The sequence below is a fragment of the Haemaphysalis longicornis genome, unplaced genomic scaffold (assembly GCF_048455015.1).
Source record: "Haemaphysalis longicornis isolate Haplotype H1 unplaced genomic scaffold, Haemaphysalis longicornis Haplotype H1 scaffold_3, whole genome shotgun sequence".
NCBI lineage: Eukaryota > Metazoa > Arthropoda > Arachnida > Ixodida > Ixodidae > Haemaphysalis > Haemaphysalis longicornis.
The window spans coordinates 98,828,927-98,854,207 of NW_027526335.1; the positions used below are offsets into that span (position 1 = coordinate 98,828,927).

General features: G+C 48.0%; 1 protein-coding gene across 2 annotated transcripts in view; it reads left to right on the top strand.

Moving 5' to 3' along the window:
- Cysu (peroxidase homolog) overlaps window positions 1–25,281 on the top strand; it is a 210,983-nt gene that overhangs the window by 156,387 nt on the left and 29,315 nt on the right. For both annotated transcript variants that reach the window (XM_077703910.1, XM_077703911.1), the window contains exon 5: window positions 3,919–4,089. In XM_077703910.1, the coding sequence (XP_077560036.1) occupies window positions 3,919–4,089 (171 nt within the window). The remainder of the gene's footprint in view (window positions 1–3,918; window positions 4,090–25,281) is intronic.

Here is a 25,281-nt window from a genome sequence, read left to right on the forward strand (position 1 = left end):
CACAGACAAACGCACGCACGCACGCACGCACGCACGCACGCACGCAGAGAGAGAGAGAGAGAGAGACAGAAGTAAAATTTGTATCATTTGATAGCACAAGTTCATTGTATTGATAACGGAATAGTTCGACAAATTAAAGACAGTATCGCCTTAAAACAAAGCGGCTAGCAATATATTCTGCCCGTACTCATGATGCGGGATAATTGACAAAAAAAAAAGATTCACAGCAACTAAAACCATACTGACCCTTGCCGTAACCTCTAGAACAAGCATAGTGCGACGCGTAAATGCGCCGGTATTCGCCTCAGACGGGCCAGCACTTCACACCTGTTGATTATTAACACCTCGAGATGACGGGGACTGTCAAGAGGTGCGAACGCTGGCAGCGGCCGCGTCGCGATGACGCCCCGCTAACCCATATGCGGCGTCGTGCGCCCAGATGGGAGCTGCTTTAATGGAACCCCCTGCAACCTACGCATATCGGCGGTATATACACGGCTCGCCGGGCGGGTACGGGCGGATTGGCATACGCCTCTTCGTGATCGCTTGGGAAGCACGTCGCGCGACCCGTAGCAGAGGGTGCAACTACGCCGGTCGCGCCGGTCGACAGGTAACGAGGTTATGCGAAATTGGGAAACGAGGCTTGCGCGCCCAGTGTTTTGAGACAGTCGGCCACAGCGCCCGTGTGTTCAGTCAGCAGGAAAAGCAGGTGAGGAGTAGAATTCGAAGCTTAACGATCAAATTTTGCGTTTTGCTTCTGATAAATCAAGGTGCGTCTCGTTTACCGAATTAACGGCGGTCTTTCTTGTGTACGCGTAAGCAAAGTACGCTATTATTTAAGCTCCACGTACCGAAATCGTAAAACTTATGCTGTCAAACTCAAATTTTTCATGTTCGCGTTTCCTTACTGCCACTATCTCGCTTCCTCACCAACAATCAATCGACAACCAAGCACGTACGCGCACACATACACGCCCACATACATCGTACGCACGTACATACATGCATTCGTGCATACATACATAGGTACATACATACATAGGTACATACACACACACATACATACATACATACATACATACATACATACATACATACATACATACATACATACATACATACATACATACATACATACATACATACATACATACATACATACATACATACATACATACATACATACATACATACACACACACATACACACATACATACACGTACACGTGAACGTTTATGCAAACCTGTACAGCCTCCAAAAACATTATTTCAAAACAGTAACAGAAGTAGATGAATGTGTGCAACTGGCATATTGGATCTGTTGAGTACTGCCCAGTTCTCGCATTTAACGCAAGGCGCCGCCTTTCCTTGGTGTTTGCGCAGACTGGCGATCTTTGGATCCCTCTCTTCTTCGACAGAGCTTAAGGATATCGGCAACTAGGATGGGGCTCGCCAGTAAACGGACGTTGGCATGGCATCCACGTGCGCCCTATAAGTGGCAAAGGGGCGCTATTCATAGTATGCGAGACGCATTCCTGTCCCCGATCCCGAAGGTCTACACAGAATTTCCTCAGGCGTGAGCCATGATGACAAATGTCCGTGTAATCGCAGTATCGAGTTCTTGCGGGGTTTTCTTTCAACGCATGGCACGGGCTAGGGCGTGAAGTCATATTTAGGAGCGATAGTATGTTGGTGGTCTTCGGGAAGTGGCATTAGCGCACCAAAGACCACCAAGCGTGCGCGCGACGTTTATTATCCGCCATGTATGATGAAAGGCTTAGTTAGCTTCAGAAAGTTTCTATCAACGAGAAAAAGCAGTTCCTTGATATTTTTCATCTATTTCTTGTATTATAACGCGAGTGCGGTGGCATTAGAAAAAAAGTAGGGCGTCTAAGTAAGTCGGGCTCTGTACATTCCTTGGTGCGTTATCGCCAACTTTTCATGATGTCAATGCCCCACAAAGGGTTTGATTGATTGATTGATTGATTGATTGATTGATTGATTGATTGATTGATTGATTGATTGATTGATTGATTGATTGATTGATTGATTGATTGATTGATTGATTGATTGATTGTGGGGTTTAACGCGCCGAAACTACGCCTGGGCTAAGAGGTCCGCAGCAGTGGAGGACTTCGGATTAATTTTGCCCACCTGGGAACTTTTAAGGTGCGCCGAAATCTCGACACAAGGGCGTTTTCGCTTTTCATCTCCATCAGAAAAGCAGCCACCGCGGCCGGAATCGAACCCGTGTCCTTGGGCTCAGCAGCACAACGCCTCAGCCACTGAGCCACCGCGGCGGATTCCCTCACAAAAGGAGCGGTCGCATAACCGGAATTTGAACCTAGTTTTCTTTGACCACTTCATTTGCTTGACCCGTGAGGTAGTAGTAATTAGTAATTAGTAGTAATTAGTATTTGCTACCGGTTAAGGTGCCTAATGGTAGTCTTATAAGACAGTTGTATTTTTTTCCTCAGAGCATTTCCTTACTTTTAGAACAGGCTTAAATGTGAGAACCTGTGTTTCATTGTCTGTTTTTACTTTTTTAATAATTATTTTTAGTAATTATAATTTTTAACAATTATTTATTATATTTAATAATTTAAGTCTCCTCATAAAATTACTCCTGCCTTTTATGCTGCCCTCCTGTAATTTCTGGTTCGCATAGTCAGGATGTTCTGCTTGGTGACAAAAAGATTAAACAGGTGAAAAAAAAAAAAGAACTATCTCGGTTTTGACTAACAAAGAAACCACTCGAGAAGCCTTGGCCGGCGCAGGCGTAATGCCGCTTTAGAATAAACGAAGAAATAGCAAAAAAAGCTAGAGTTGCAAGGCGAAAACGTGGTGTGAACGCAATCATTTCGCGAGAAGCTTCGTTACTATATATATAAGCCAGAAGACTGCAGGTAGAGTCTTTAAACGTGACCATCAAAGCAAGAAATTTAATGGATGCACAAAGTACACTGTACGCTGCGAGAACTAATCAGATAATGTCCAACAGAACTTTAGGCAGGCTATGTGCGCGTACTAAATTTTGCAAAGTGAAGAGTTAAAGCAAAAAAAAATAATTATTTGAAACAGCCTGCCGGGGCTGAGTTTTGATGTTGAACGTTCGTGCGAAAGCACACAACTTCGCGGGATATCATTCGTTTCTCCGTGTTAAAACGTAGAATAAAATTATGCATTACAAGTGCCAGATAAGGTGCAATGGGGATATATTTCTGTCGTATGGTTATTGGCCACAGGTTTTCAGTTGGGGTGACGACGAAGACGCTGTAGTTTTCCTAATGCGCGTATGGACGGACGGACTTACGGACAGATTTTTGCTTGACGACAGCCACACTAAACCACGTTTTCTGAATGGAAAAAAAATTATTACCCATTAATTTAAAGAAACTCGGCAACACTTCCGATAAACGCTTTCACTCTTTCCTTCGCATCTTGAAGCGCTGCGAAAGCTACAGCTATTGCCAGTCCGGAGCCGCATTGCGGGATTTGCTGGTCGCAGCAGAACTACCTTCTGTTTCTGCTTTGCTTTTGTGGCTTTTTTGAGTGGCTACCGAATTCGTTTATTGCTTCAACTGAAAGAAAGCCGGCCAATAACCGCTACACCGCAGTTTAGACGTAATTTGAGCGCTCGAAGAACGCCGAGACTGGGAAAGAGAAAAAAATTTTCTTGGGCAAGGTTTTAAGTTATCTGATGGGCATACAGGAGTAATTTGTGACCGAGGTACTTTGCGACCTCCTATTATAAGTACGAGATGTGTTTGTTGACTACATTCTGAAAGCATTTACGAACTAGAAAAAAGAGGTTTAAAAAAGCGTTACAGGGTCCCTTTACCCTTTCGGTCATCGTCGTCGTCGTTACAGCGTTACCGCACACGTGAACTTGACTTTCGACTTTCCCTCTGCTGGCAGGCATCAGCGAGCCCCGCGCCGCCAAGGACGGCGGCCCGCTGCCCAATCCTCGGATGGTGAGTTTCCTGGTGCACCACGACGTGAGCGAGCACGACCGACGAGTTCGCAACCTGCTGGTGGCCCTGGGCCAGATGTTGGACCACGATATGACCCTCGCCGCGCCCACGCTCGGTGAGTGGCCAAAGGCCAGCCGCGTCGGGCTAGGGGGAAGCCCTTCTTACCCGGATAATAGGGCGTGGGGGTGATCGATGGCTCGATCGTGTGTGTCCGTGGGGCGAAATGCGGGTTATGTACCTCACAGGCCGCCGGGTCGGTTGCCATTGAACCTTGGAGGATGATTTGTATCCTCTCGAGAAGAGTGAACTTGGGTTTGCTGCCATATTCAGTGTTTACTGACTAATCGCTGCGAGAGTACATTTTGTTGTTTCGCAATAACGGCCTCTTTTTAATCGACGAGAAGGCGGCCTCACTATTGCTCGCTTGGCCAATATCTTTCACGCGACGCCATTATAATAGATGTGCGTCCATTCCTCACGCTAGGCTAGTCGATGTGATTACCCGGTCAAAAATTCCAACAAGAGCCTCTTGTTGGAAAGAGGTTCTTTCGGTCCTCTATCGGCTCAACAGCGTAGTTGGCCGTCAGGGAGTTCTGCCACGGTGCGGGCAGGCAGCTTGTCTTATTCCAGCGAAGCCGTCTGTGACTTGGAACCTGCAGATCATCTCCGGCAACACAGCGATGTAGACAAGAATCGCAAGTGAGCTTAGCGCCCCCTTGCGGCGCACACTCAAATTCCCGGAACTGTATCACTGTGCAGCCCACCTTCAGCGTACAAAAAAAAATCATAACAAATTTTTAGAAAAATTGTCTTCCTAGCAATACATTATAGTACAAAGGTGAAGCCAACTTAAAAAATGGCTCAAAGCTTGGTTTTTGAAAGCTGGCTTTTCCACATTGCGTGTTGCGCAGTGAAGCATGGCCGTCTATGGAGAGAATACGACTACAAAAAATGGCTCTTGTGTTATTAAAAGTATCCTGAAAGAAATTTAAAAAAGTTACCCGCTAAGACGAGTCTACCATTACGCCGTGTTTTATTTACTTGTAATAATGAGTTGGTTCAGAGTGACGTTGTAAACGTTGCAGAATTACTGTCGGCTGTCAACACACGGTCTTTTGCGGATGGAGTATGGTTACAGAAAACGGCTGTTTAACCGGAACTATTCTGGAAAACATTATATGACAATTAGACCCTGTGCAAATCTAACATTGCGCCCCACAGCTTCGCTGGTCATTCTTCTTCACAGAGCGGAAGGGGACTGAATTATTTTTATGACTGTAACGCCGTATTAAGGTCGTCATACCACACCATTCTAAGATACCCAGGAAAGTGTTGGATGTGTTAATCTCTAAAGCTCCGTTTCATCTAGTTTCAAGGCGGTTTACGGAGAAAAAATCTTCTGATGTGTAGCTTCGCTGAGCTAAAACCCACAGATGCATGTGTTCTGCTATCACGAGGCAGAAACGAGATTTGTATCGATGCCTCTTCTAAGCCGCATATTCTACTATAACTTATACACAAAAATACACAACAATGTACGGAATCTAAGATCTTCTAGAACACGGAATGGTTTCTGCTGCGGTGATCTGTTCAATTTGTCTATGGGAGGAGTTGCGTACGGGCGCCTTTAAAGTCAACAACTGCAGTTAAAATGAGGATCGTGCAGCTTGTATGCCATGATAAATACGGATTAAGTCCCTTTAAGTAAGTTGAGCATGGCCGATATGAACGTGAGTCATATCCCGCACAATCAAATTCATATAACTAAGACCCATTGCCAGTACGTCCAATGACGTGTAGGCGGGGATTGTTAAAAACTTCAGCCGGAAAAAAAGGGCTGAACAGTTTGTAGATATCTAATTATTGGTTCACAACATTTACCGTTTCTCCAGAATTGTTAAAGTTTCAGAATACTAGTGATTTACTCAAGCACCTGCTCAACATTTTGTCCAACCCCTTGCCGTCATTCCATTTACTCGTAGTGTCATATTAAAAAAAAGGGGGCCAACGGCACAGATTATGTAACCATGTACGTACTCTTATCACGAGCTGCGGTTGACCGAAAGATAAGCCAGCATGAAGCGCCGACGGAATGTGGCACCCACTTCAGGGTGCTTGCAGACACTCAGGAATAGGCATCTTGGTCTAGCTTTGTACAATAATGCAACGCTTTCATCTCTAGGCGGCCGTGTAATCTGGAGACAGCAGGTCTGCCATTTCGGTATACGCGAGCGGCTGAGACAATCAGACCACTTCGGAAAGACACTATGACGATGAGAATATTCATTGTGTGGATCTAGAATTGATGTTGGTCCCCCTATCCCGGAAGTTCGTTGCAAGATTTAGCTAAATACTGAGCGCTGATACTGATGACACTGGTCATGATGATAATGAACGTGTCCATGTTGATAATAATAAAGAAGTTGCAGATGCCACCGCATGCATATTGTTAAGCGAAAAAAGATTTTTCCGTCGTTGTCATGCTTTGTTTTCCCACATTGACACCTAACAGGCTGTTTGTTTGAATATACGCAAGAAGACAAGTATAGGCTCACTGGGGTCGGCGTCTACAGTGTTTCCTAAGAGGTTGGAAATATCAAAACCATTCCAGCTGGGATGGCGTTACTTAGTCGGACCTACCGCATGACGTCTCCCAAAATTGTCTTCCCACTGTGTCAGAAACGCTAACGTATGGCTGTAACCAACGCTGCTCAGTGTAAGCGGTACAAGGGGGTCCGCTTCTTTAGCCACCCACTCTCGCGGTCGTCTTTGGCAGCTAGGTTTAATAAGCACTTACGGCAGGACCAACCTCACAGCGTTAAGGAAGTGGATCCATTATGCGCAGGCTTGTTAGTATCCCATCAAGAAAGCACTCATATGCTCTGCAAGACATGCAAACTCAGCCGGTTCCGTGAGGCACTCACTGCAGGAAAGGGGATTCGGGCCAAACTATAGCGCACAACTCGCCCCGTACTTAGAGCCCTACCGCTTGCATGTGGCTATCGCATTAAAACAACAGCGAATCAACGGTATCGAAGCAGGTAAGCAGGGCTGTAGTTAACATTAATAACGAACCGAAATCATAGAAGAATATGAAGGCGTGCTTATAAACCCACGAAAATGCAATTATTCACACCTGCCTTAGCTTACGTTCGGAGAAATGTACATCATTCGCATCCTTCCTTATGCAAAACAATGTAAATACTGCTCCTACCGAATTAGGGCTCCCCACTTTTACAGTGTAGCGTGTTGACTGATGCACCGCAGCGATTCAACGATCAAGGAATGTAGGTTGCGGGATATCTTGAAGGAGCGCGATAGACTGCGCGCACACAGCCATGTAAGGTGACCCATCGCCCCAAAACCAGATTCCTGAGCTCAAGCAGGCGCCAGGAACACTCAGTGCATCTCAAGCCCACGTACACACTGGCTCGCTTTTAACTTCCTCGTACGACTTTGGCACGAACGCCTGACCGAGTCGCGGGGGGACACAAAGTGGTAGTGTCAGTCGACGCCTGATGAATCTGACGTACGTATACCTCCTGGCTTGTCGTTAATACCTAACAGGCCACGTAGCGCTCTTCCAAGCTTCGTGTAGTCAGGTTTTGCTTGAGTGTTTGCTTAAAGTATAATCAATGCATAAACTGGGTCTTTTAAACCGAGCAAGCTCGTATCCGTCTCTGTAAAACGTAACAAGAGTTCAAAGCGGCATCGAAGATTTAAGCTAAGAAAGACCAGCAAAAGGTGGCGCTAACAATTTCCTTGTTGGTCTATGTTTGCTGCAGTATGACAGAGCGCGATGCGTATTCGTGCGTCGAGCGTCCTAGTATAAATAGTCACGGGGGCGCAAGTCAGCGTTGATGTGCCCCTCCTCTTCCTTGCGACCTGATTCACCTATCACTTTCCATCTCCGTCTCAAGAAGCGTATAAACGTTGCTTCAGTTAAATCACTTTTCAGCTGGTACATTCACGCTTCTGCCAAGTTATGGCGTAGTATCAACATGTCAGCTCAGTGTCTTTCGAATAAGTCGAAAAAATTGAACGCGGACATTTATGAAAACGCCTACATTATAAATATAGCTTGTGTATATGTCGTACATCAGCAATATGCCAATGGGTTATTTATATTTGAGTTGAAATTCATTCGTCCACAAACTCCGTGAAAGACACCCCAGTACGTGCACTTCCTTTCCTTTTCCCTCAAACCACAAACCAAGCCAGTTTAATGGGCGGCACAAAATCAATGTTGTACTGATTCCGTTGATATGAACTCGTTTGCGTATGCTTCTAAAAGCTGCTTCGCCCTTGCCATGCGTAATTTATGCCGACAAACACCATTCCAGGAAAGCTCATTTAGTTAAGACGATTCATATCGAATGCCCTTTGGTAGGACAATTGGCAAATCACGTAGTTTGCGTTTTGCTTCATTTGTGCTCATTCACCATTATTTATGTTCCCACTTAGAAGAGTATGGCGTAAGTGCAGCCGGCGGAAGGCATTTTGTCTGACAAAAAAAAAATCGTGGAATAAAAAATGTTAGGTGCACAAGATGGCGATTCATAGCACCAATTTTACTGTCTGTAGGATAATTCAAGGGGAAAATCTTGGCGTTGAGCTGATTTGAAATGCATTCATAAAATTAATGCAAAAATATATAAAAAAAGTCAGTGCCCTTCCACTCTGTGAAGAGGGACGACCAGCGAAGCTGCGCGCAGTCCCAGGAATGCACGAAACAAAGCACATTTGTTTGTATTTTGCGATTGAGCGTACTTCGTAGCTAATTAACTGCATAAAACGTGGAAGCACTAGAGTTGTTTTATAGCGGACAAACATACGCGGCTGTCCGTCGTCCTCCCGTTGAAGCTCGGCCCATTTATTGACGACACAAGGGAATTACATAATATTTTCCGCTTCACTTCGAACTACGTAATTATAAAAAGTAAATAAAACCGGAAAATGTCACAGTCATTCTAGCGGGTAATTGTCAGTAAATTTACTTCGGGGTTATTTCGATGAAACAAGAGTTACAACCGGTTTTTGTAGCCGTATTTCCTCCGGAGACGGCCATGTGCTGGCAGCAGATGGTGATTCTGTAACATTTACAATTTCACTGTGAACTAAATCTTTAAGATAAGTGAACAAAACATAGCTTAGTGTTTGAGTCGCCTTAGCTGCTAATTGTCACTAAATTTTTTTTATGATAGTTTCGGTTAAATAAGAGTTACAGTCGTTTTCTGCAACCAACCCCATCTGTGTATACCGACAGCAGACGAGAATTCTGTATCGTTTACAACTTAATTGTGAATTAACTCCTTATGACAAGAAAACGAAACTTGGCGTAATATTAGAACCACCCTAGCGACAATTTTCATTTAATTTTTTGCAGGATACCTATATTTGATTGACAGTTACAGAGCATTCATGAGAAAGTTGGCGTTGCCGCGAGATTAAAAATTCTTTGTCGAAGCGACTTTGTACACAAGCAGTTCTGAGGAGTTGCCACTACAAAATTAGCATGACTCCGGATTCAGTTCACCTTTTTTGGACCCCAGATTAGAATAGGAACGGAATTGGGCGCCTTTTACCCGAAATGGTATAGGGTAATAGAGTCGACTGTATTTGAACCACAGCTTGGAATGGGGCTAGTTGGTTTTTAACTTGAACCACAGCTGGCGCTAAGAAGGACATGGACAAAAAAGTGCACAAACGAGTGAAGCGCACACTACCAACTGTTTTTTTAATCCCAACAACATAGCTTATATGGAAGCATTCAGATGACGCGACAGGAAAGGGTAATCATTCTCGGAGAACAAAATAAAGGATGTACACTATTCATCATTGCGTGTGCGTTGGCCTGCGAACTGTCTAGCAATGCCATTTCAGTTGTCTTCAAATCAATCCATGGCTAACTAACACCGTCTTTTTTCTTCTCGAATTGCGAAGGCTTCCCATATTTCGCGGTTGAGTTGGGTTTCAAGACGAGCTGTGTCAATCTTCAGGTGGTATGTACAGCCAAACAGGCTCATAAACAAATAGAGTTCGCATAGAACTCGCATAGAACAATGGAGGAACTAGTACTCAGACGCTATATGGGGAAACCGAGACATATACAGCTTCGCTCTAAAACAAGGTGGAGCACTACGGGTTGATGCGGGCCCCAAGTGGTCCTTACAATTGCGCAATAATCCGAAAGCAAAAAAATAGCTCTTCGTAAGTCGCATTCAGTCTCTGCGCAGGAACCGATTCCCGAAATCTAAGTAGGCCAGATTTAGTTGCCACAAATTTTATCTATAAAGGCAAGTCGATGTATGGTATGAATGAAATTTGGTGTAGTGAGTCTTCACCATGCGTGGCTAGGCCGCCGAAGTCCGATTACGAATGCAACTAAAAACTGGACGCCATACGCGCATCCGTAAATTCCTCTCTTGTATCCAATAGCCTGTCGTCGGGTGTAGCTGCCAACCAGAATACTTGTATTTAGTGTCACTTGCTACCTTCCAGATTTGATTTTCACCTTTTTTGCGTATACGAGTACAAAATGAGAATATGGTTTATTCTGCCCCTCTCTCCATTAAGCCGTAATATTCGCGCAACAACAAAGCAGCGAAAAATATCCCGAGCGTGACAAGTTATCTTTGCATCGAATCATTACGCTTGTATTGCGTCTCGGAAGCGAAGAGTTAAAGCAACTCTAGGACCAGTGACTCGATTATAGGGCAGATCGTAAACCCATTTTCACAACGTCCACGAAACAACAACCTCGTTAATACGAGCGCACCTTCAACACCCAGCGCAATTGGCACACTATAAAGTATAGTGGTGCGGGCCATAACTCTATTCCCTGATGAGCAAGTCGACAATAATAAAAAAGCGCGTATCGATGTATTCGACTTGAAGTCAATTTGTTAACTCGCTGACGTCGGCCCAGTTTCGTTTACGCCGCCAACAAGAACGCAGTTCAAAAGAACCGACGATGCCCTACATTACATCGAGCATCCGCTTCACATTCCAACTGCAAGGATCTCCGACTCTTTCCTCCTCTTTCGCGCCGCGCCCATCGCAAGGTGCCACATAACGGCTCCGCAAACTCAATCGAGTCCGACAATTCGCGAAGCCCGACACGCAACAAACGCCCTCCCATGAAGATTGATGAGCCAAGTACCGCTTCTTCAACCACAAACTCATTTGCACCGCCGCGCTGCTCTTTCTCCTTCTTCGCAGCATACAGCTACGACATATCGATGTAGCGTGACACGTACACGTACGTATCGAAACGGGAAAGAACGACAAAGAGCCCTTTACGGAAGATAACGATCGGGAATCGAGAGTATGTCGCTTCAGCCCCTGGCGGAGGCAGAAACACAGCCAACTCCTTCGCGCATATTCGTGTCACTCGCCCCGCGCGCCGACTGGCCGCACGTTGTCAACGACGGAACGCGCACACGCGCGTAACCCAGATTGGCGAATGAAAAAGCCCGCGCGCCTCGCCGTTTGCACTTTCTAAGCACCCTCCCCGCGACAGGTTTCATACAGCGGCAGAAAAAGCAACGCCAGCGACTTTAGAGGGAGCAGCGCTATCATACGTGCGCGCGCCCCTATGAATAGCTAGCTGTAAATCCTGGTATACACACTCCGACACCCTCCGTCGCCCTCCCCGCGTGTACGCTCCGGCCCGTGCAGAAATGACGGCCCGTTTGCTAGATTCGTCTCCATTCTCGACGACGGAGAATGTCTGCGTTTAGCATACTGGAAATGTGTGCGGGAACGACCAGGGTCGGATGAATTACGTACCAGGGAAACCTCGGCCGCTCCCTCGAGGAGGGGGTTTACAAAAAGCGGGTAGTGGAACCCTTGACCTCTACTCTGTCGCACATTTCTTACATCCAATAAACTTTGCTCCGTGGTGCCTTACCGTTCCCTTCGGCTTATTCGGAGGAAAATACCGCTAAGGACGGTCGTCTAGCTGTTCTATGCCAGCGTGTATACGGGGAAATATCTTCGCTGAAGTCGTAAAAGTTACTTGAGTAAAGGCCAAAAGTGAGGCAAACGAATGATGCGAAAAGAAAACATAATGAAAACCGGTTTGCGGCAAGAACGTGCACGCCTAAGCTGGTGTATACTGTACAACTACGCTGCGGTCACAGCTCACCGCCCGCAAAAAAAGATTCAGGAGTATTATTTGTCTTGTTTAGACACTTGCCATGCGACTAAACGCGGCACTTGCCGTGCTAAAACGAGAAAGGATTGCAAGTTTAAGTGTCCACAACGTTAAGTTGAAAAAGAGACAGCCTGCGTGACAAACGTCAAATACCGACGAGCGCCCGTGTCACGCTAGTATACACCCGGTGATGATGAGATTAGATCAGATTTGATTAGCCCCGTCGGGTGACATAGTTGCGAGTTTCAGTTTGAGTTGTCATCATCCCGATTCCTTTCTCTAGACGTGACGCCGCGACACTTGCGTACCCGCCGCGGTGGCTCAGTGGCTAAGGCGTTGCGCTGCTGAGCACGAGGTCGTGGGTTCGATTCCCGGCCGCGGCGGCCGCTTTTCTGATGGAGGCGAAAAGCAAAAACGCCCGTGTGCACGAGATTTCGGCGCACGTTAAAGATCCCCAGGTGGTCAAAATTAATCCGGAGCCCTCCACTACGGCGCGCCTCATCGCCTGCGTTGCGTCGGCGCGTTAAACCCTACAATCAATCAATCAATCAATCAATCGACACTTGCGTACTCCGTGGCGCGGCAGTCACAACTCTCCACATGGACGGACGGGACAAAAAATTATCAGCCACTATACAGAATCGATCCCGCCTGCACTTTTCGAATGCCGTGTGGCCTGGGAAAGCGCGACGAAGGAGTCGTTCACCGCATTCGCCTCAACGTCGCTTTTACCAGCCACTACCTGCACAAGACGCGCCGAGTTGCCTCCCCTCACTGTCAAGTATGCAGTGTCCGTGAGGACATAGAACATGTTCTGTGTGTGTGTCCCCGTTATGACACCCCGCGGCTAACCTGCAAGACAACTTTGGGACTGCGTGCTGATGCACCATTGAAGCTTTGTGATGCCATTGGTCCTTGGCACTCAACTGCCGCGGCAACACGGAGTACACGGGCTTTGGTGTCATTTCTCCGTGACTCCGGCCTGAACGAAACTCTGTGAATGTGTGCCTTAACTTCACTTCTGTTTGTGCGCCGTGTGCGTGATCCTGCATTTGTCAGTTTGTGTGCTTATTTGCTTTTGTAGTGTCTGTGTGAGTTTTTGTGTTTTCGTTTCCCTTCACTTTCGCACATCTCATGTTCATGTGGAGTAGCAAGCAAAGCTCGCTGCCAGGCTGACTTCCCTTCATTCATTAAAGGCATTCCTCCTCCTCCTCCTCAGTTTGAGTTGTATGCTTTATTTGACTTGGTAGAAAACAACCGAAAGCAGTGCCAAGTGTTCGAGCCCTCTTAACGGTGCGATCTCCTCACATCATATTATTTTGTTTTCGATAAGCAATTACCCTTTTCTTGATGCCTGGTAACGCCTAGATATACGCTGAATAATTCATCCCATGAGAACAATTTATGAATATTCCATTCAACATTTACGGAGGGCGTCATCATCATCATCTAGAAGACAGATACAGACCTTGCCTGTATCTTTCTTATTCATTCCTCTACTGATGTCTCTGTCTGTCTTGCGCCAGTTGTTTAACGTTCGCTCGAAGCGTATCTTGTGCATTCTCGTCTAACGCACGACAGAGTCGAACGCCAGCTCGTACAACCTGAGGGGGCCTCGCCTCACCAACTCGACAAGAAGGCTGCACAGTTTACTTACAACACGCCACCTTAACCGAACCATTTCATTGGCTAGGTACGCCTTATATGTGTTCTCGTTTGCTTGTCTACTGGGACACTTTTCTTGCCACTTCGTCAGCGACGCAAATACGGTATACTCAGAAATTTACTGCGGCTTTGTTACCTAAGGGGTGTTGGCTAGAAGTCACGCGAAGAAGGCTCCCCTACAATGTGGCTTGCTGTGAGAAGCCGTGATTCCAGACGACGATTCAGAACTCCCGCGCTTACCAAGCGAGTGACAAATGTCCGCGCAACACGCGATGCCCACGCAGTTGCTTTGTTTTCCCCGAACGAGTTTTAAAAAAGTGGCGGGTTCGGCCCACAAATCATTGTTTATCGGACAGGTAGAGCGCAGCGTAGCACACGCACGCGGGCATAAAAGAGTCCGCAAAGCCGCGCGCACAAACACACACGAACGCGCGCACATGGCGGGAAATGTTCACGTGTGTGTGTGCGAAGTTTGTTCGCTCTGTCCCAGGCACGGAGACGTTAAAAAAACGGGCCGTTTGTATTTTGCCCGCAATCTGTTACTTCTGTTCTTCGTTCGTATTCCTGTTCGGCGGTGGGGCCTGGCCACGCCCTTTATCTCTTCATCGCTCTCCCGGCTTTCCTCGCTTCTCGAGAGCAAGTATTTTTTTCTTTGCTGTTTTTAGGACTTCGTGTTGTTTCTGTTCATCCTGAACGTGCGCATGTACGCTCGTTGCGGCGACAAAAGGGAGCAGGTCGCCAGCCAAGCGAGTTCCCGGTAGTGTTACGTCGGCGTGCAATAGCCCGCCGCGTGTACGAGTAGGGTTTGCAAGCAGCGCCGTCTCGACAGCCAGCCAGCCGGCTACGTGGAAAAAAGTCATGCGATCGCAGTTCGGGTCGGCCAGGCGTGAAGGTATGGCTGACGCCCATGAGCCCGAGAGGAGATTATAAGCACCTTCTCTCTGTCTCTGTCGTCCCTTTCTTACCCCTTCGATGCTTTCCACCACCCCTGCCTGTAGAAGCTCACTTCCTGACGTAGTGCGGAAGATTACGGAGGCGACACGGTATTTTCGAAAGTTTTGATAGCTCCTTCCGTAGGTGCGATGGCGATATCAACCAAAACTAGTCGAGCTTCATTAAACCAAAATTCGACATTTTTTTGTTTACCACGAAACTAAATAAATGGGGATAAGTTTTGCTGCTTTTCTTATGGAGGCGAAAAGCGAAAACGCCCGTTTGTACGCGATTTCGGCGAACGTTAAAGATCCCCGGGTGGTCAAAATTAATTCGGAGCCCTCCACTACGTCGTGCCTACAACGTGCCTACGGCACGTTAAAGCCTACAATCAAAATCAAATTAAGTTTTGCTGCCTAATTTGTGCCTTAACCACATCCTCCGCACGGATAAGAAACGAACCCGCGACCTTACACATCGCACCCACCATCTTCACAGGTGTGCCAGAGCAACACGCGATTCCTTGACCAATGGGTCAGAGAAAACTCTGGAAGTAATCGTGGGAACCGCCGCGTTGGCTCAGTGGCTAAGGCGTTCTGCTTCTGAGCACGCTTACTCGGGTTCGATTCCAGGCCACGGCGGCCGCTTTTCTGATGGAGGCGAAAAGCGAAAACGCCCGTGTGTTCGAGGTTTCGGCGCATGTTAAAGATCCCCAGGTGGTCAAAATTAATCCGGCGCTCTCCAATACGGTGCGCCTCACCGCCTGCGTTGCGTTGGCGCGTAAAACCCTACAATAAGAATCAGATTGATTAGGTTTTACACGCCAACGCAACGCAGGCGGTGAGGAGCACCGTAGTGGAGGGCGCCGGATTACTTTTGACCACCTGGGGATCTTTAACGTGCGCCGAAATCTCGAACACACGGGCGTTTTCGCTTTTCGCCTCCATCAGAAAAGCGGCCGCTGCGGCCGGGTATCGAACCCGCGACCTCGTGCACAGCAACGCAACGCCTTGGACCTTACAATAAATCCATGAAGTAATCGTGGACAACGATAATCCGGCTCTATACGCGCTGATGCTTGGTACCGTAAAATTAAATATGAGCGTGGACGACGGAAAAAATAAAATTACGAGATGACGTCGGCGTGGCGTGGACAGCATAATATAGGGCAGTGAAATGTGTTCTCTAGATTTATATGATGCATGGTTTGGTGGGAACGTTCCAGTAAGACGGGGTAAGACAGTGAGCTGGCGAAGTTTTCGTGTTTTTTTTTTTTTTTTCGCCATGGCAGAAAACAAGCTCCCGTTTTTCCGCGCTAGTAGTGCCAGCTGCAAACGTTTATTCAAATAATGAACCTCGAGAAGTTCATTTACGGTATTGTGAACTTACAAATGGGGGAGTTTTTGTGTGGTGGTGCTGATAAGTAGAAACAATGCTATTTTGCATGACTCGAGTATGACAGCTTCCACCTTGCAAGTATTAGGCTCGAACAGCACTACGTAGGGGAGGGAATAAGAGATCCAGGAGAGGACAAGGGCTTGCACTAGCTCGCTTGCACTACTTCAAAGATTACTACCAAGATTACGCGCGATTACTACCAAGTGCAAAAGCTTGCATTTGGTAGAAATCCTGCGGGTCAAGCAGAAGCGAACTGCCGCTTCATGCTGAATGGGAGATGTGAATGGGACAGTAACTATGTTTTTTAAGTGACAGTCTACAAGACGTCTTACAAGAAACGCTTATATACGTCACGTAGTACTTCAACTCAAGAAACTTCCCGCGGTTTGAACTACACTGCTGCAGCCTTCCTCTAACAAGAAGATAAAATGTAAAAAGCGTCCACACCCGTGGAATTTCGCGTGAGCTAAAATGACACGAGGCATTCTTACAAAATTCTGCGCTGTACTCAAAGGTGTCTACCATAACAAATGCACCCCCATGTGAAACACAAAAGAAAAGCAAGCAGCTGTTTATCGTACGAAGGCACTGTTGCCAGGGCTCATTATTCTGCGGCATGTTCCACCGTGAAACTTGCTCCGTAGGTGGTCTGCGCCACCGCTATATAGAGTACACGCCTTCCGGATTTCAACCAGACACCCCAGGGAGCCCTGTAACTAATTGTCGTGTAACCACTGTAGTGGTTGTTCCGCTCTGCGCCATTAATAAAACGCTTGGGACGCTCAGGTCATTGCTTACATTTCTTTATGAGTTTTCAGTTATGACATACATGTACCGCCACCCCGTTATATAATTGAAACGGACGGGCGGCGCTTCGTGCCTTCCCGTCGTTGGCAGTCTAGCCACGCGGACGTGTTCGGAGTGTTTGACCAGCGCGATGTCTGCCCTTACTCATTCAGACCGGAAGATCAGTGGACGCCGAGCGTGCGGCCTTGATTCCGGCGCGCGATAAAACCGCGATCTACAAGCGTGGGTGTCGGTAAAAAGAAACTCCCCTGCGCTGGCGCGGGGCGACATACATTCGCCGACGACTCGGCCCCGCAACGTTCGCCCACGTGAACGCCGAGAGCAATGGCGGGAAAGGGCTTCGCGCCGGCGAACCATGGCACAACTTTTAGCTCTCGTTGCGCAACGTTAGGTGTAACTTTAAGGGACAAGAAGAGAGCGGAGTGGGTCAGCGAACAAACGCGTGTTAAGGACATATTAGTAGAAATTAAGAAGAAGAAATGGGCGTGGCCAGGGCATGTAATGCGAAGGCAAGATAACCGTTGGTCATTAAGGGTAACAGAGTGGATCCCCAGAGAAGGCAAGCGTAGCAGGGGGCGGCAGAAAGTTAGGTGGGCAGATGATGTCAAGAAGTTCGCGGGGATAAATTGGTCGAAGGTAGAAGAGGACCGGTATAATTGGACATCGCTGGTAGAGGCCTTTGCCTTGCAGTTGGCGTAGGCAGGCTGATGATGGTGATGGAGCAACGAGAGCTTAAAGTTGTGCCACGGTTTGTGCACGGAACGATGCTGCATGATGGTAATTAACGCAAGCGCAGGAATTGGCATTCACGTGCTTTTAGTACCCGCGGTTGTGTGCAGAGACACGGCACGACAGAAATTAGAAAATTAGTTCGTTAGGAAGAACCGCTGTCAGACAAACTCTTCCATTACGCCCTTGAGAGGAGGTGTAATATCGCTGCGGTCATTTATCTTTACGCCATCGCTCGACGACTGTTCACAACAATGTGGTATATGGACACGCAGTGTGTATGTGTGGGATCAATATTATCTATGTGCGTGTGTGTGTATGTGTGTGAGTGCAGAAAAGCTGACTTTACACAATGGGCGGGCACATGGTGATTATGATGACACAGAGAAAAAACGCCTCCCATGATCAAAATCGAACTCGGGTCTCTCGCATCATGAATCCGACGTTTATCCGAACGCGCCACTTCGACACGGTCTACCAGGGGACGGGGGGCTTAGCTTTTTCGCAAGGGGTTCGTTCGCTGTCGTCTGCGTTTGGACTCTAACTCCAGGCAGTCCGCACATTGATCGCTGACGCTTGCACTTTGATTCTCAGGCGGTTTGTGGTTTGCACTTTGATCGTCGATGCTTTGACTTTGGTTGCAGCGGATTTGACTTTCGCGCTTCGCCATTTGATTTTCGCAAGCAAGAAAGCTTCGCGTTTCAACCATCGTCGTCGTTAGGCGGAGGGGATTTGATTTTTTACTGCATCAACGTTGAGTAACAGCGCCAATTTCAATCATTTTAATAATTTTAACTGTACTTCGATGGTCAGAAACTAATGGAACAGTCTCTGCCACTGCGTTCCATTAGTCTCCGACCATTAAAGTACAGGTTTAAACGAATTGATGCATGACAATATTAAGGCTTGATGCGTGACAATATTAACGCTTGGCTAATTGTCTTATGTAAGGCAACATTAAGGCAGGATACATGATTGACAGTTCTTGTCTGCGTCGTCACAGTGTAGAGTATACATTATTTGAGTGAAATCTCACGAAGGCCTTGAAATTGGCTTATTCGGCCATGTGCGAACAAAACTTTGTCATCCAGGTGAGCTGTTTAAAACTTATCCAGCGGTTGTTCTTAAACTGGCGTCATGTCCGCCTCTCGAATTTTCTTACGACCAGCGCAAACAAAAGCAACTCCGGAGTGAGGCAGCAGCTGTTTAGCGTAAATAAGCCGTTTTGACAACCCACAAGCTGTCCACAAGATGTCGCACCTTAAACGTTACAATTCGGTACCCACGAAGAATGATACCTTAGTTCAGGCATCCTTCGTTCACGGGTGAATGGCTGTTCTATCTTTTTTGCACGCCCTCCACATTGCTGGGAGGTATTCGCGTGGGCCGCAAAGCGTAGTGGAGCGTCGGTGGCCTTCGGACTTTCTTTATCTTCCCTCATCTACCTCTCTCTTCGAAGTGTCCATAGTTATTGCAGAATAAAAGAACAAGAAAACCTTCTCCTTCGGCCGTACCCGGCACTTTTGGGTGGAGTGTCTTAAATTCCTCAGCTCAGTGCATTGAGAAACTAAACTTTAGTGCCACTTTGTACCTACGTGCAAAGAAGGACACATAAAGAACCGCGCTGTCCGGCGCCTACAAATTTTCACGAACGAGGCCGCGCAGAGAAAGCGTAGGCAGCAAAGAGTTAGCGTCCAATGGAAAGGCTAAACGACTACCTCAAACGTCCTTCAATGTCGAGCATGTTCCGGCGTACGCGCCACAATATGATAATCGCTTTCGACGAGCGCAGCCACCATTCGGACGTTGAGCATATGCGAGGATTTCGATTGTACCTAATTAATATGCGCCGACCTATACCCGCTTAGGTGGCCCTGAAATGCTTACAGTTGCAATCCATGTAACTATGTAAAAAGGGCGGTGCCACGCAAAGTCAGTTCTCTTTTTTTCTAAGCTCCCCGTGCCGTTCAGCGTCCGTGGGTGCTAATGAGATAAAGGGAGAGTACTACTGCTGGAACGCCAACGGATTCCGTGGCCCGGTCTTGCCTCGCCCAAGGCTGGCCGCCAGCTGGCTGCACAGCGCACCGTATCCGTTAAGAGCCGGAAGGTGAAAATGAAAAGCAGTGGAGAGAGAGGCGGTCCTTGGAAATTTCCCGGCGACCACTCCCCACGAATAAGACGGTCGACCAGATAGCAGTTGCGAAAACGTTAGGAGTGGACCAATTCTCATGAGCTATTCCTCCCATCTTGCATCACGACAAAAGAAGAAAAAGAACAGTCGTCAAGTCTAACTAAGCGACCATGTTCGCGGCCTTGAATCGATTACTGCTTTGAGATTAATTCACCAAGATCCTAGACGTCATCGCTGTCAACTCGCGTTGACTCAGCGTTCGGGCGCCGCCGAACTCCTACGGCGCTGTCGTCAGGAAGCGAGGGAGAGGAGGAAGCTGGCCCTCGCACACTTATTTAAAATCACCCTCGGAACTAATTACAATCGCAAATGTCTCTCGCGTTCTTGGCGTGGCAGCGTACCCCGAGTGGCCGCGGGTAGCAAATTAGATTGCTCCAGAAGTGTGACCGATTGCGTACAACCCTAGCCGAGGTACAGGGCATACAGTGAAGGCAGCAGCGTACATTGTGAAGCCAGACTCAAAAACGCAGCTCAAGAAACAGCCAGCGAAGCACAAACGTGAAGCATATGCGAGCATTGAAACTCTCGGAAAAGCCCTTTGGCGCCACTGAGGGAAAGCTTCCGCGTTCGCAAGAAATTTACTAGACGAGGGTGGAGGCATGCGGATGCTGGCCAACTGGGCGAACAAAGGCGCAACGTGAAGTGAATGAAACAAATGTTAATGACTTCTCATTTAATAAACTCTCTGAATAATATTATTTGGAGTAGTGGAGGCAGAGCAACGCGTGGCGGGCAATTCTTGTTGCGCCCGTTTGTCATTTGCGGTTGCCCACGCGAAAGTCGGAAGCTGTTGGACAAAGTTTTCTCAGAATGGTTTATTTGACGCGCTTTGTTTTCTAGAGTCATCGCGTAGGCTACGCAGGCCATTGTGGCGGGAAACTGCTACCCAAGACAAGGTTTTGAAATGGCCATCATCCGGGCGTTTACAGAAATTTGCAATTTCGAACGCCACCTGCATCATACATTTGCTCGTACAGGACGCGACGGTCGGAACCGCGGTACTCTTTGTAAGGAACATGATATAACATTGAGCCGCTGAGTCTACAAAGGTGAGAGCACAGGAGGGCTACACTTTTCAAAGGTTTAATTTTGCCGCCTGCGTTCATGAGTACGTCTGTTCCCATAATGAGTAGAGAGAGAGAGAGAGAGAGAGAGAGAGAGAGAGAGAGAGAGAGAGAGAGAGAGAGAGAGAGCAAACTTTATTATCTTAAGGCCCTCATTCCCGGTCCTAGTGATCGTTTTCAGTGCCCATGGTCCGAGTAGTGTTGACGCATTTTTGCGCGGGTCCTGTGCAGACGTTCGCACAGAACTTAATGGGCACCCTGGATGTTCAGTGTCGGCGGAGGAAACAGCCAGAGCTCCCAGGAAGGGATGGAGACGAGGGATTTGATAAGAGATGGGGGTGGGGGTGCATTTACAAAAAGAACGAGTGATGGATGGGTAAGAAGAGTCGCCAGGACACCTATGGATCAGTGAAGAATGTGATGAGAGAGGAATGAAAATGTTTGCACCTGCCGATTGCGGCGCGCATCCTTACGAGGGAGACGGGTACTGGGGGGTAGGGACGGGGTGCGTGAAAGGCACTGGGCATACAAGTGATAGCGGAGGGAATCGTGGTACTGAGCGTGAATCGTCAGCCAGTGGTACAAGGTTGGACAGGGCTAGGCGGACCCGGGGAAGGAACACGGGTAAGCGCGTTTGTACTGGCGTTGGTGCCCGTGCTAGCGTGGCCAGGAACACATACCAGCGTGCAACGTGGAGTAGGATTGGCAGCTAAGATTAAAGCAACGATTGCGATCGTGTTTGGGCGGGTCGTATGGTGAGCGAAGTAACGGAGGACCGTTTGCAGTCGGAGAAAATGCGCACTGGCGTGGTGGAGGGGATAGTAAGAGCAGTGTGCTCTGTCGCGAGAGCAATAGCGTATTCTTCAAGGGGAGTGGAGTGAGGTGGAGACAGAAAGGAAACCGAGACACTGCCGCAAGAGGGGAGTTAGAAGATTGAAACGGTGCCCGTTGAGTGAGAGGAGGTGTTGCTGGCGTCAGTAAAGTAAAGGACGGAACCATGATCAAGTCGCCAATCAACTCGTTTCGGGAGGGCCTAAGCGCGCAGGGCGCTACGAGGAAGTCGCCGAACTTAGTTCATATTACGGGGCAGGTACTTGAGGCGTAAATTAGAAAAAGTAGTAAAGGAATGTGGGCAAGCGATGAAATGGGTAATGATACCACCCCTAATGAAACATTGAGTTCCCGAATCAAGTATCTAAGTTGGGACTGACCTAACTGTAGTTCCACACCGCGTAGAGTTGATCTCGATCGTAAGCGAACGAACAGTTCCGTCGATGGTGTTCACATTCAGGAACGAGAAAGTATGGGACGCAAGGTTGGGAGGCAAGTATTTCAAGCATTCAAGCATTCATTTCCCTCTATTCGAAATGATCCGGTTAACCAGAAGGCAAAGCTTTCGCCACTTTCGATCGAAGTGGCGTGCTTGGGTATGCGTTTCCCACGCATGGGTGCGTATACATGGCCTGTTTTCCCACGCAGTCCAAAGTCACGTCTAGAAAGTATGCACGTTAGAAAGGAAGGTGCGAGGTGCAATCTTTAATTAGCTTCCCGCCTGCCCCGCCAAGGGTCTGCGGCCGCAGGGAATTCAAAGTCACGGGCGCCGTTGTCTTCCTTCACAGCGCTCTATAACGCCCAGCGGCCTGAACAAACGGTGATTCCCGATCCCAATGGTGCCGCCGCTGACCCAGATGTAATCCTCCCGGAGCGAGAAGGCGTGGCAGTAACCGCGATGCGTCAGGAACACAAAACTGGACGTGCGCCACCTCAGGCAAAACGGCCCAGCCAAGACGAGGAAACGGCGGAGTGGCGCCGCAAATACCAGCGCTGTATATTTAGCCACTATAGATGGCGTTTAAACGGCGCTTTTGGCTTGTCTATTCCCAGCCGTTTGCGTGATCTGAGCGGATAACAGGCTCAGCGAGTGTTGCTCTTCGTATCTGATGAGATTAATTGGTGAAATAGAGCGCTATGTGGCTGAAGACCTGCCTCACCCCATAGCCGGCTGTTTGGGGCGCGACGCGAAGCGACACTTTTGAACGACCTGAAACGACTTAGTTCCTGCGCCGATTTCGTCAACCTAATTAGTGCACCCGAGCGGCTTAGAACACGGGATGGACGCGTGTCTTGGCAGCGTTCCAGTTTCGTTTTGCACGCCATCCATCACAGAAACTCTGTGCCGTGCGTGGGATGTCCTAGGGGTGGCAGCGTCATTGCGCCAGCTTCAGTGATACAAGTACGCTGAGGCGCTGCGAATTCGAGCGCAATTCTCACAAGGCTACAAGGCAACTTAAACCAAGACAAGAAGATACGACCGTTGCGCATGCCCACGGTCTGTGTCGTACCTCTGACTTTGTTTTATTGTGTGACTAATAGATGGGGCATGTCGGCAAAATTTTCAGGTCGATCGCGTCGTTCTGTAACATATCTAGCGACGGAAAGCAGAGAACGATAGAATGGAAAGAGCGCGGGGAGAGAGTGAATTGCCTTTAGGAGCGGAGAGAGCGAGAGAGAGAGAAATAACACTTATTTACTTAGTGGATTAGGGTGCGGTGGGCGCAACGCTGAGGGTTGCGACGACTTCAGCCGGTCGAGTCACGAGCTCCTTCTGGAGCTGGGGGTCCGAGTGGCCCAACGCCTCCATCCACTGGTCAGGGGAGACATTGCCAATGAAACGTCAGCACAAGCGGGGTCTGCACCTACACGCGCTAGTTCGGTTGCGCAACGTACGCCTTCTTGTAAGCCTTCTTCCTGAGCTAAGCGTGTATTCTCTTATCTAGAACGGCTCTCACTTTCGCGATTTTCAAGAAACCGTTTTGACGCAATGGAAACCCGGTTTCACACATGCGCCGTGTGCCCATAAATCTTATCAGAGCTTTTCGGTCGACCGACCGGTCGTAGGGCAATACATACTTTTTTTGATCGAACGCCACTGGCCCCACTAAGAAAGGTCTCACTTTAAAACAGTACAGCCAGTTCAGGGTGGCAAAAAAAGAGGAAAAAATGGCAATTACGGGGCAAAATTCCGGTACTGGTGGGAAACAACAGGAGCGACAGATAGCCAATGCCTCTGCCAAAGCGAGCAAGGGGGACTAGCGAGACGGTTAGAGCGCTACGCAGGGTTGCTAAGGTGTACGATTCCTGAACATGCGAAAAACGCTGTGTAGCGGACTAGTGAAGCCAGAGCGAGACGTACATATCGGGCCGAGCCTCAAGTCCACGAGGAAAATACAAGATGCTAATGGATTCTTAAAGAGCTATACCAATGTATCTTCAATGAACTTTTTTAGAGACGGCTACAACCCTTGATAAATTAAGAGTTGTCTGAAGCATTGTGCCAGCGACTTCGGTTAGGCATTGTTGTGGTCGCACATTTTCCGTGATGGAAGCACATTAATGCGCGCAGACCTCCATTAAGTAAACGCGAAGGCTCAGGCATCCTGGATAATATGTTTCATGCGAAATAAAACTTATTTTTCAGCTGCCATAATTTCGACAAAGAAAGTCTACTTTGATACCTACTGAAACTCTTAGCAATACAGTGCCCCAACTTAAAATGCTTCGCAATGCGTATCGTGTGATCTCAGTTTTCTGGCACTCCTGACGAATTTCTTCTCCTAAATGTGGGTATCTTAATACGTATATATAGGTACACACACGTACTGGAAGAAAAGACAGCGATCAAGAACGATGAGGGCACAGGGCAGTGGTTTCGCCTTTTTTAGTGTGGAAACAGGATTTCGAAATGTTTCACCCGCCGCGGTGGCTCAGTGGCTAAGGCGTTGTGCTGCTGAGCACAAGGACGCGGGTTCGATTCCCGGACGCGGCAGCCGCTTTCCTGATGAAGGTGAAAAGTGAAAACACTCGTTTTTTCGAGATAGCGGCGCACGTTAAAGATCCCCAACGTGGTCAAAATTAATCCGGAGCCCTCCACTATCGCGCGCCTCTTCGCCTGTGTTCTGTCGCCGCGTTATACCTCATCAGGTTTAACGCGCCGATCAATCAATTTCGAAATGTTTGAAAGAAAGAAAATAGAGGCGCCCCCGGGTGGTATCTGGACTCGGCCTCTCACGGCGATTCATATATGCCAAAACGTGACCATGCGCAATTATCAATACAAAAAAGAAAATAGTACACCTTCAACTTTAAAAACGATTACACTAGCCGCTAAACCCATTACCCTGCCCTATTTACAACCCGGTTACGGCGCAATTGAAACGCCGTGGACAAAGTTAGCAGGTCTTCAACCGCGCCAGTGCGCTGTCCACGCTATAGAGTTATCTTCTCGGTCATCTATTCGTAGATAAGACTCTTTACCAGGAGATGACTTGAACGGCTCTTAACCACCCAACCCAATTCGGATCC